General features: G+C 48.2%; 2 protein-coding genes across 3 annotated transcripts in view; one reads left to right on the forward strand and one right to left on the reverse strand.

The window, feature by feature from the left end:
* The window catches only part of LOC135907514 (membrane alanyl aminopeptidase-like), a 45738-nt gene extending 42167 nt beyond the window's left edge, over positions 1 to 3571 (forward strand). The window contains exons 12-13 of the mRNA XM_065439209.1: positions 683 to 952; positions 3157 to 3571. Coding sequence (XP_065295281.1) covers positions 683 to 952; positions 3157 to 3388 — 502 coding nt within the window. The 3' untranslated portion in view covers positions 3389 to 3571. The remainder of the gene's footprint in view (positions 1 to 682; positions 953 to 3156) is intronic.
* The window catches only part of LOC135907495 (KH domain-containing, RNA-binding, signal transduction-associated protein 2-like), a 346553-nt gene that overhangs the window by 158006 nt on the left and 175731 nt on the right, over positions 1 to 12816 (reverse strand). The window lies entirely within an intron of this gene.

Consider the following 12816-nt stretch of genomic DNA (forward strand, 5'->3'; position numbering starts at 1 on the left):
CCACTGCCCAACAAAAGTTAGTCGGGAGGCAGCGCTTCTGTTTGACTAGCGCCTTCTCTGTACTTTTTTTTCTTGGCGCCAGATGTTCAGCAAAGGAATAACAACCAGTCCGATACAAAGTTAGGACGTTAAGCGCAAGTAATCACTCAAGCTAATAAATGCTACCGGAACGGTAACCTACCAGCACAGAGCTATTCTGCGTTTGCTTATGCGGTCTGCTTACGTGTTACCATTTTGTAATCTGGCTTCATGCCGGCCCGTGTATTATCTCGTTAGGCTGCCTATGCTCGTGACAATCTTACGACCGTCTCTCCCCTGGCTTTTTGTTTCACCATTACTCCGATAACATCTCCACCGCTTGACTAGCTAATGTTCCCACTAGCTATGAAACCGAGGGCTTGTAGTAGCTGGACGCGCCCTACGGCTCTCGCTGGATGGAATTGTTTGCATATTCTTGCAATTTCATGAGACGTCTACAGGTTATTGAAGTAGCGTTGACAGGTTGCGAATATCTGCTTCCACGTGTTCTTGTCCTCAGCTTAGACTGAGAAGGACGGTACTACCGTTAGCGTTATCGAAAATCGTTTCTCTCCGAATTTCCAGCTTTTTTTTTTCGTGCTGGTCAATCACCACCGCTGTCTCTCGTCAGCGCCCTCTTGAGCCTATCGCCTGCTCTTTCCAGCCTTGGGTCTATGCACCAGGGCGCGCTGCTGCTCTTCCACGACGTGGCGTCGCTGTCGCGCACCCTCTACGACTCGCGACTGTGGGGCCTGCTGTTCGCGCTGCTGGACGGTCCCGAGTTCGCGGCTGTGCCCACGGTGAACCGCGCCTCGCTGCAGCAGGACTTGGGCGCCTTCCTCCGCAACGGTGACGTCGGGGTCACGCTCTACATCGCCGGCATCCGGTACATTTGGCGCGAGACCAGCCGCGCCGTGTGGAGGGCCTTCGCAAAGTGAGAAGTGTGAACGCTCAGCCCTCACGTGGTAACTCTTCAGCGACGGCACATACAAATGAGAAAAAAAAAGAAAACAAATCTTTATGTTCCACCTAAATGTGCAGATTACATCGAGCGTAAGAATAGTAAACAAAAAAAGACGAAATATTTTTGCAGAAACATTTCCAGTATCAGGGGACCATACCAGGTTGAAAACTGAAGGCGGGATTCAGCCAAAGCAACCCATGGCTTCGTTTTGAATTTGTATAGGCGGCTCTGATTATAAGTGAATCATACGTGTACATTGCATTTGCTTTAAATCATGCTTGCACCCGCCGTGGTTGCTCAGTGGCTATGGTGTTGGGCTGCTGAGCACGAGGTCGCGGGATCGAATCCCGGCCACGGCGGCCGCATTTCGATGGGGGCGAAATGCGAAAACACCCGTGTGCTTAGATTTAGGTGCACGTTAAAGAACCCCAGGTGTTCAAAATTTCCGGAGTCCTCCACTACGGCGTGCCTCATAATCAGAAAGTGGTTTTGGCACGTAAAACTCCAAATATTAAATCATGCTTGCCACACCACTGCAGCCACACGCCGCAGTGGCTTAGCGGCTGTGTTGTTGCGCTGCTAAGCACGAGGTCGCGGGATGAACTCCCGGCTGCGGAGGCAGCATTTCGACGGGGGCGAAATGCAAAAAAAAAAGAAAACGCCCGTGTCCCGTGTATTAGGGGGACGTTAAACATGCCCTGGAGGTCAAAATTAATCCGCAGTCACCTGCTACGGCGTGCCTCATAATCGAGTCATTGTTCTGGCGCGTAAAACCCCCGCCTGCGGCTGCTGCTAAACGAGCTGTCCGAGCAGATCGCTCAGCGCCGCTGCCGAGAGGACCCTGCCGGTCAGAATCCAAATTACTTGCCGCAACATATCGCCAATTCTAAATACCTAAACAGCTGTGCTCAAAGTTCGCATTAGGGAATATCGTAGGGGATTCGTAATCATCGGGGATTTTTTTTCTGCTTTCGTTATTCTCTCCCCAAAATAATTAACTTTAATCAAGAGTAGGTACATCGTTAGTAAATTTTCGTTCGCATTTGCCTTGATTTTGGATACCACGAATAAACACCGAGTGCCTTCAGATGTAGATGTATTTGTTTCCTGGCTATGTGTAGCTCAGCGCGGCGTTGCTAGAACACTGTTGAATGACTGCAAATGAAAATGACGTTTCTCAGAGTGGCCAGCAATGTTGAGCGTAGCGGCAGGAAATTTAGCAACCCGTCGACACAGCCTAAATTCTAAGTGTGACACAGGATAGTCGTATGCCATCACGAAGGCGTCCAGTCTAGGGCAACTACTACAGAGACGCAGTGTAAGAACGGGACATGCCCACACCGCTGTTTGAACGTCCGTTGTTTGAATGTCCTGTTCTTTCTCTGCGTCCCTATACTAGTTGCACTACCCTGGATACCTTTGCAGTAGTGCATGGTCTAGTGCGAATAACGCTTAATAAATAGTATTGAGGAATTAGTAATTTTGAGCAATTGAGCGCTGAAGGCGCTTCGTATCTCAGCTTTCCCAGAACTCTCTTTTTCTTCCTCAGTGGGCTCCTGAGCATGATGCCTACTACACATCTCCCTTCTCTCTAGTGAGGAAGGCGAAGTTGGCCGCGTGTGTGGCCTTGGAGATTGCCCGCGTGAAAGAGGTTGAGGGAGGGATTGTAGAGAGGAAGGGACGCAGTTTCCCGGAGTTCTTAAGGGACGCATCTCAGCTCCTTGGGAAGAAAGAGCCGTTAAGACGAACTGAGTTGGTGGCACGGCGGTCTGAGCGTCCGACCTTTGTCTTGCATGGAGGGAGGAAATATCACGAGAGAGCATCGAGCAACACGATTGAAGCCAAAGCGTATCGGCCCAACACATCGTCGTTACGTCAGAGCGCGCGGCAGGTTTTAGTGCGCCTGCTTTTCATGCACAGCCAGGTACGCGGTAGCGCAGTAGAACAGGTGCGCGTCGATTAAAAACTACCGGGAACCAAGTGTTCTTGGCCAATACGCCGCGCCTCGGAGGTCACGTGTTGTGCCGAAAATGCGAGAAGAAACAGCCCGCAGAGCACTCGTTTCTTTTCTCCATGTTGCGTTGCTATACAGCTTAGTGACGACGTGCCGGGAAAGCCTCAAAGACAACCCTCGTCGATTTCTTGCAACGCGCTACATACGCGCCGTCGCGCAGGGAATACCGGGAGATCAGGAAGATGGCCGCCAAGATGCCGCTGGCGCAGCTGGACGAACTGGTCCGCAGCATCACTTCCTGGCACCAACCGGTGAACACGAGTGCGGGCGACATAACCGAATTCGACCTGGACACTCGGCCATTCGTCGAAGAGGTGATGTGCCTGGTGTCGGGGGCGCAGATCTGCGAAGAGCACGACACCGATCTGGACGAGTGGGGCTTCGACATATGAGCGTCGTCCTTTCAAGTGTTCGGGGCGCCGGGGAAGGGCTCGGCGACGGCCCCACTCGCGCTTGCCCGGAAAAGAATCATTATTCTTCCGAAACATTGAAAAAGCTGGACTATAGCCGCAACTTAATGCCCTGTATAGTATATATTTATTGGTATTGCTCACTAAAGATGTTACGCGTTCGGAGGGTGGTCGTTTTCTTTGCGCATGTATCATTTCAAATACATTCCTAATGTCGAAGGCAACGAATTAGTAATTTTGTGAGTTCGTGATGTATGGTACAGTAACTGCTCAGCGCGAAATGAAGCAGTTGTTTACGTGCATTAACAAGCGCTCACACAGGACCGAACCCGGACGTTCGGAGAAAGTATTGGTTCGTGCTAGAGATTGAAATATACGGCTTCTGTAATAACATATCATCCTCGTTCGAAGCGAGAGCAGAGCTGATGTGAGATAAAGAAATTACGAAAATAAAATAGACATGCGCCAGCTATTTCGGGCTGCGACGCCTGTCACGCGAAGTCGGCACTGCCCGACAGAGAAAGTGACTCAGAGGAAGTCACATGGTGAATTACGTAAGCTTGTGCGTCTTGGCGCGGGCGATTTAGTTTTAGGAGGAACAGCTGCACCTTCAATGGCATTATTTTACGCAACCAATGCATTGGCGCAAAGAAACGCATTATATACTCATAGGCGGTAACTTTCTTGCTCTTACTCGGTTTTATATTTTCCTTTAGCGACCCTTGTTCTATGCATAGGCGGGAGGCAATATAAATAAATAAATGCGTCGCAAATTGTTGCAAATATATTGTCAGGATAGTCCACTCCTTGAAGGCAGACCAAGACGGTTTTCGCGATGTTTTGCCGCCGCTGAACGTTTCCAGTTGCCACAAGAAGCGGCTCGGAAATCGGTGTCTTGACTTCCCGTTGCCGAATCAACTCTAACTAAAAACAAAAAAAAGGCAGTACGTACCATTCAGGTTCTATAGTGTCGCAGTTAAAGTAAGGCAAGCTATTCAACGGTAAAAAAAAAGACAAAACGTGGCAGAAGCTGCGATCTTATGACTTCCGGTGTTTAGTCCTTAGAAGTATGGTGACCGAACACCGCATTTCTTATCATCGTATCTCGCACCATGTTTTTAAACCTTCCTGTATATTTCTTTTTTCGTTGAACAGATCGGTTGAGGTCAGCTAGTAGATACCGTAAATGGCTGCCTGATGCCCAGCTTTGCAAATGCTTTCGCCTAGCCTAACCTAACCTCCATTCATAAAAGGACCTTGACTTAACCGAAGTGTGCACACCACCGGCCCTCCATGCAGAGAAGAAGCCGCTTGTCTTCAACTAAAGGTGAATCGTTCAGAGAGAAGTTCCTTAAAAACGCAGTCACTCGTGTGCCTTCCTTCAGGCATTCAAAGCACTTGGTAACAAAATTTGCGCTTAGAAATAACTTCCAAGTGATGCTGAAGCCCAGTGACAAATCAGTCAAACTAACCAATCAATCGCTGCCTGAATAGTTGCGATGATTTTACGAGTGGAGGAACTCTACCGCATAGCGGGTCGAAACCACCACATTATTTGAAAAGGAAATGGCGGCACTGAATGCTACTGTCATGTGTAGTGAGATGAAGTTCCTTATGGTATTTAACCATCTGATAAATTCATGCTTTCTTCCCTGCATGCAATATTAGCATATGCGCACCTTACGAAACTGTTTTGACAGCTTGTGCTTTCATTTTTCACTACCATCCTTGTAACTCCAAGGCGACCGCCTTGCAAGTTTCGAGTTCTGTTTATTGTTTAGCATCACTGTACGAGTGCTTCTCACTAGCCAAGCAAAGCTGTACGCCCATCAGTGTGTGCCTTTGAATATTTTTGTAAATGTTTGCATAAACTACTGGCAGCGAGCAGGTGGCCCTGCTCGCTGCAAAATTATTTCGTAAGTTGAACTGGATCCGTATACCTATAGCCACAGTCATAGCCTATATGTCTACGGCTATGCTGTAATCGGGCGAGTTACCGTGGCCGGTTTCTTCGTGACGCCACAAGTGCATGCATCCGACTATTGGAGTGAAAGCTGTCACGGAGGAAACAAACAGAGAGCTGTAAAGATGCAGCTGCCTTGCCCGACCTCAGACTGAACTGATGTTCAGAGGAACTACTACTAAATAAGCGAGAAAGAGCAACTCTCCGTGAGCTAAACTGACACTTGTCGAACGCGAGCCTCTCTAAGCTATACGCGACACCATCAACAAACTTTCCGTATGCGTTTTGAGCTAGGAAAAGCGACACTTCTGTTGCGCAATGATTAATAAATAAATATTTTGTCTTTTTTTTTACACGATGCACTGTCGTCCGAGCATCATCATTATTATCCTCATAGTTGACGATAACAGGCGTGCGGCAGAAGTTCTGCCGGGTTCTGAGACTGTGATGCTTGCGTTGCAAAACTTTGCTCTGTCCGGAGTGCGCCGGCGTCACAGCCTGAATACATTACTTTACATCCCCAATGGGGAAACCCGTGTCACCACGACAGTAGTTGGTAGCAATTTAATAAACATAAATGTGTAAGCGTTTACATAACGGAGTCTTACGCGGCGAAAATACGATCCGATTACGAGGCGCGCCGTAGAGGTACACTCCGGAATAATTTGGACCACTTGGAGTTCTGTTGCGAGCACCTAAAGCGAAGTACATGCATGTGTTCCGCTTTTCGCGCCCCATGGAAATGCGGTCGCCGTAGCTGCGATTCGATTCCACGCGACCGCGCGCTCCCCAGCCCAATGCCACTGTCACTGAGAAACCATGGCGGGTGTTCATTAATTTATTCACTTCGGTCAGCGTCATTTCTGTTTTGTTCATGTTTTTTTCTTTATTTTTTTACTGAACTTTCGCAGTATCGCCTCTTCAGAAAGTGGTGCGATTGAAAATATTAAAATATTAAAGCGAAGGCTTTTTTTTTTGCCAGCCTGTCGGGACCCTTCTGGGAACGCTGCTTGGTGCTGCTACTGTGTTGCCTCAAAGCTCATAGGTAAACAAAACAAAAGGAAATTTATTACGTCTCCGGTGGTCGGATTGAACTTCTGTTCACCAGCAAAGCAGCGCAATGCTTAAAACGTTAGGCCGTAATCGCTGTTTTTTCTGTCTCTAATGGCACGTGTATCGTACTTTTGTCCTGCAAACGCGAAATAGCTCTTTGACGTGATCCCTGAGGAGGTCACACTGCCCAGCATGCGCGCGTGAAAGTGCATGCGGGCTCGCCAGCTTTCTTTACGCCAAAACCGCCGGAAACAAACATGGGCAAACTGATAGCACTTTGATCAACCGCTTTACGGTAACTTCGTTTTGCATAGATTCCCTGATGTGTGTTGTATCTGTATCACTTAAAAAAAACTCTTTTACTGAATTCGTTTTCAAGATACTCATGTTCTTTCAAATGTACTGCCACGATTGCTCTTGTTGTCTCGGCACGCCGCCGACGTTGCTTTTCTTTTAATTTTTGCTTTTCTTCTTTTCTTACGAATGCTTCCACATACTCCTCTCGCTAAAAGTTCTAGAAGTTTTGCTGTACGCCCGCCTGTTTGTTCCTCGCACAAGCAGCGTATCTCAAGTAAATGAGCAAGTTACTAAGCCAGCCAATAAATAAATGCACCTCGCAGTTGGTATTGCGGCTGCCGCGGTCGCAACTCGACAGGAGGCCGACGCTTCAGGGCTCCGCAACAGGTGGGCGTCAGCCCGAGCCTTCCTGATAAAATCTAATAGTGCGTGCGGGAACGAAGGGGTGGGGGGGATAAGCTTCACGCGACAAGAGTACGACAGCGTCGCCCTCGCGTGTCGGCAGCCTCTGTGACACTCGTATCCCGAGGCGCACCACATTGTCGCTGTCGATGCGGCGCAATTAATTATTTTTGTCCGGGACGAGCTGCCGCAGCACTCCATCCTAGAGCACGTGGGGACTCCGCAGAACCGACAGACAGCGGTCGATGGGAACAGCGCCACGCGGGCAGCAAAAAATAAAAGAGGGGGTCACTCGCGGCCTTCGTGCAGGACACTGCGGCGATGTCTCCGGAAGAGTGACGGCTGAGTGCCACCCTGAGAGCTTTCGCTGCGGCTTTCTTTCGGTTTCGTAAGACCTCGGTCTCGTGGCGACAGAGTAGCCAGTCTCTGTTATTTCTGTCGTTGACGCAGGTATGAGGCGGAGGGTTAATGTATTAGCGCCGAAAGGAAACCTCTCTGTTGACACCTGAACAACCGAGAAGCAATGCGGTCGAAGAGTCTGCCAGCGGCCGAGTTGAAGATTTGTAACCGTGAAGTGTTGGCCGCACCGAAGCGGCACTCGGTCGATCGATCCGACCAGCTGAGGAAATATCGGTGGGTTACAGCTAGTCGTACAGTATTGCAGCAAAGGCAGCGTACTCAACAAAAGGCTTTCTATATAGCCTAAGGTTAATGTCATGCAATTTAGAAGAAAAAAAAAAACACCTTTAAGTAATTTCGTACAGAACTTTCGCAGTAATTTCGAGAACTTTAGTTGTTGAAAAGCAAGCGAAGGTTTCATACATGCGGGAGCTGCAAAAGCAATGTAACAACTTCCTACTGAAGGCGATACGAGTGCACGAAGCTGATCAGGTACTCAGCAGACAACAGACACAGGCCTAGAGTATATATATATATATATATATATATATATATATATATATATATATATATATATATATATATATATATATATATATATATATGTTTCATCTGACGTTCTTTTACATCAATGCTTTCTTCTCGCCATTTCTCCATGTTGGTCAGTAACCGTGCGATTTTCTTCGTGCGCAACATGAATGGGCAACGTAAATGCTAACCAAACTGCAGCGCGTGCCTTCACAAAGCTATAGGAACGCCACGGGATAAAACGTAACGGAGGTTGTGGTGCCGATCCTGACGAGGTCACATTTTGTGACGAGCACAGGTGTTTATGTACCTACCACCGCGTTTTGAAAGCGCCCTATTGCGGTGAAGAATCGAACCTGCAATCTAGTGATCAGCAGCAGAACGCTGCAAGCGCTAAGCTAATGCGGCTCATTGTATTCTGGCTACTGACGTGTATCTGTATCTGCCTGCTCATGACAACGAGAGAACGTACAGGAATTACGCTTTCTTTATTTTTTTCTTTTTTGCGAACGTGTAGGTTGAAGTACGCAACCCATAAAACTGATTTGTTTATGCCTTCGGTGATGAGCAAACCCTGTTCTACACATTCAATTTTTCTGCAAAGCAAAAAAAAAAAAATGGCATGTTCAAGGCCTGACTCTCCAAAGTTTTCGTGCGTAAGCCCTCGTAGCTAATGGTGGGCTGCCTTCGCTAATATGTCTAGCACCAGGATTGGCTCGCATTTTCTCTTACGAACAAGTCTGCCGAAATGAGTTTTGTGAATTGGTCACCCTTTTCTTTTCTTTTTTTTTTCTTGCGCCGCAGCTGTTCCCTCCTTGCAGATTGGCTACGCTTTCAGTTCTCTTAAGGAAGAAAAAGAAGATTTAATTTGCGTGAAGATATCGCTAGTTTTCTAGTGCGTGCATTAATGCTTGTCTTGATGGACTCCGAAACGAAATGAGGCAAAACGGTGCAGTGTCGACGTGACCCCCCCGAAGAAAGTGGAAGAGAGAGAGAGAGAGTAAAAAAAGAAAGTGTCGGGCTGTCCAAAATTGGTGACCGGCTCCCGCCAGCAGACGCTAAGTGTCGCTGAGCGTAGAAAAGCCGTCACGCGACAAGTTAAAAAATAAAACAAGAAAGAGAACGGAAGAGAGAGGGAAATTTCGGACCTGTTGATCCTAAAGAACTCTGCGCGCGCACAACGCCACGCACGTTCGGACTTGTTTACGCATCTCGGGCAATGCAGGCCCCCCGAGCAATGTTTACAAAATGCTCTCCGTGCTAGAACCGGCGATGGCTTCTTCGCTAAGTGGCGGCGCCAGAAGAACACGAATGTTTTATGTTCGCGGGATCGTCTACGGCGGTGCCGTTACGCGCCCGAAAAAGATGGCGGGCAGAACACTTGCGTTGGTGCACGCGTGCAGCCGAGCAGGGCACACAGTACTGCCAGGCAATTTCACTACGCTAATAACTGGATAACTAATTAAGCCTTGCCAAACATCGAGGAACACGCCCCAATCAGCTTCCAGGCCTTGTCGCGTGGCGCTACTTCGTTCTAGGCAAGCAAGCTTGCTCGACAACTTCTCGCTGGAAATTCGCGTTTCGAAGCTTGCTACGAGCGAAACGAAACGAAATACAAGGAAATAAAGCAAGGAACGTGCACGAAGCTACGCAGACACGGACAAACACGCATAAACTCACAAACACAAACACACACACACACACACACACACACACACACACACACACACACACACACACACACACACACACACACACACACACACACACACACACACACACACACACACACACACACACACACGGGATTTGCGTTCGGTACATGAGCCTGCAACGCGCAGCAACGAGCTTCGCTGCCCGGCCTAACGAACTCTTCCCTGCAAGCAGTCTCCTTTATTCTTTAGTTTCAAGATGCGAAGAGCTCCAATCAACTGTATTTGAGAACACCACGATATAACCCTATTTGGAGGAGACATTTTAGCCAAAAAGCAAAAAATGAAGGTCTCAGATTGCGGGACGCCGATTGTTGTTGTACAAGTGCGAATACCATTGTTCTTTCTCACGTGCTATGATTATTGCACGTGTACACGTGCGTGTGTGTGGGTTGTAGGAATTGAGGAGGACGTCAGGATGAAAAACTTGGAGGTTTATTTACATTATGTACAGTGAGCCGACCAAGAAATTAACAGTCATAGAAGTCATTACGGGCCGGCAGCAACTCGGACGCTGCGGCCCGTGGCAAGAAGCTCGAAAGAGATGAATCAAGGAATTCTCTAGGAATGCTCCCCTTCTGCTCCTGGTCTGTGTCTTTTTAAGCCCTTCGGTGTCTCGAAGACACGTCACGTTCGGCCAATGGGAGAGCCCGCTCAGGTGACGCCATTTTCGACCAATCGGCGAGCCCGCTCGGGTGTCGTCATTTTCGGCCAATGGTAGGCGCCCGTGCGATGGGGTCACACCCGGCGGAGAGGGTCGCTGCTTGATCCCCAATTGTCCGAGGGCTTACTTCTCCCTGCGGTCCTGCCTTGCTGACTTGCAATGCGCCGTCACAATAGGCGGATGGGGGCGACGCTGCCAGGTTGTGACGGTGCATTACAGCCGTCTTGCTTCGGGACCCACTTTACCCGCAACAGTGCCGGGCTCTCGCTTCAATTTCGGGAAGAGTCAAGCAGTGAATAGCTCCACCTGCGGCACACGAAGTGGGGGCCGCCATCTCGTTTGCACGTGCCGCGTCTCCGGAATGTGGTATCCGTGCTTCTGCGCTCCTTAGTTAAGCTGTGGTGCGATTCGATGTGGTCTGGTGAACTCGAAGTAGGCTCAGGAAATGGTCCCGTATATAACTGTGTGTGTGTGCGGGTGTGTTTCGATGTCATTCACGATCGAAACGCAAATAACTCATACGGACAAGGCACCGTTTGCATAGTGATCAATGCTCGTGCCACCATTTTGCTTGTGCCTTGATTATCTGTGTGCTCATTGTGTAAGCACTGCTATCGAGAATAAATCATTGCCAACCATTTTAAATTAAAGATCTAACGGCAACCGCAGCTGTGAAAGACATTCAAAAAGGCAAATAAACATTCTCCGCTTCGCTGATAGTACAGAATTAAGCTCTCTCGGTATCCGCCAAGAATGCCTATCACCTTATCCCTTTTGAGGAGGACGTCGGGATGAAAAACTTGGAGGTTTATTTAAATTATGTACAGTGAGCCGACCAAGAAATTAACAGTCATAGAAGTCATGACGGGTCGGCAGCAACTCCGACGCTGTGTCCCGTGGCAAGAAGTTTGAAAGAGATGAATCAAGGAATTCTCTAGGAAAAGCTCCCATCCCGTATCCCTTTTCGCATTCTATTAGACCCGAGAACGAACAACAGGGGCGCTGCGAGCGCCAATCGCCTGAGGTCAGGGCAGGAACTCGCTCCTGTCGTCTGCTGCAGTTCGGGCTTCAGTTCACGCGATGTCCGGGCGCCTTCTGCAGTGTTTTCCTTTGTTCGTCCTCTATTCCTCTGCTTATATACTGGTGGTGGTCGGGTCAAATATATTTTTACGGCATCTTCGTTCGCGAAAACTTATTCAAAGTGCTAATTTCTTAGACGGCATTATTCAAAGGCAACTCTACGGTGCTAGCCGAAGAGCGCAGGCTAGCCCATTGCGCATTTTGCATGCGCGGATAGACAACCGCAAAAATATAGCATATAAGAATCCAGTTATTGGGGGGGGGGGGGGGGGATACTATACCTGCCGCGGTGCAACATGTATGTCACAAACGCTGGCTAAGTACGACTTCTACAAACGTTACCTTGATTTTAACCCGCTAACACAGGTTTTCTCACGACATGTAGTTCATGGTATAATATCGTATTTTCGCATTTCTTCACAGAAACGCTCGGCAGTAACACGAGGACTTAAGAATGCAGTTTAGGTTCTACCAGCACCATTTGCTTATTTAAATGCTTTTCAAAATAAGGCAGTTAAAAAAAATTTGCGAGTTCTAAGTGCCAAAACTACTTTCTGATTATGAAGCACGCCGTAGTGGGGCACTCCGGAAATTTGGACCATTTTGAGTTCTATGACGTGCACATAAATCCAAGTACACGGGTATTTTCGAATTTCGCCCCCAAGGAAGTAGGGCCGCCACGGTCGGGATTCGATCCCGCGACCTCGTGCTTGGTAGCCCAACACCGTAGTAACCCAAGCAACCACGGCGGTAAAATTAAGCTGTTCTTTACGTGTTTATATTATGTGGCGGTAATATTAAGCAAAGTTATTTGAAGCTTACACCTGTTGGCAGGGTACGAAAAGGAATGTACCAATATACAGGTATATTCCCTTTTCCGTGGTACACGTTCAACTCATTTGAGGAATTTACTGGTGTTTGTTGCTTGAGGAATATACATGACGAATCTCTTTGGCCAACTGACACAGGCTGCTTGGCCCACACTTTTTTAGTGAAATATGCCTTTTCGACCATGTGGCTGCAGCTAGAAGGACGCCGAAGCGTCATTCATTAGTAGTATGGGACATATTGAAGATATCACAATGTCCCCCGGTGGAGAATCAAAAATAAAGTGAAACATGTAAGGCTTGCGGTGCCTTGCTTATGATGGTTTTCGAAGTTCTCTTTTATGTACTGACGAAGCGAATAGTCCTCCGTTTGTATAATTCAACAACGCTGAATTGAGACATGGTGAAGGCAGGAGCTGCTTTAATTTTGCTTTTATAGGCAGCCTAAGCTGCGTTGTAGTACCTCGAGTATACTTTTGGCATTG

This window comes from Dermacentor albipictus, chromosome 6 (genome assembly GCF_038994185.2).
Source record: "Dermacentor albipictus isolate Rhodes 1998 colony chromosome 6, USDA_Dalb.pri_finalv2, whole genome shotgun sequence".
Classification (NCBI taxonomy): domain Eukaryota; kingdom Metazoa; phylum Arthropoda; class Arachnida; order Ixodida; family Ixodidae; genus Dermacentor; species Dermacentor albipictus.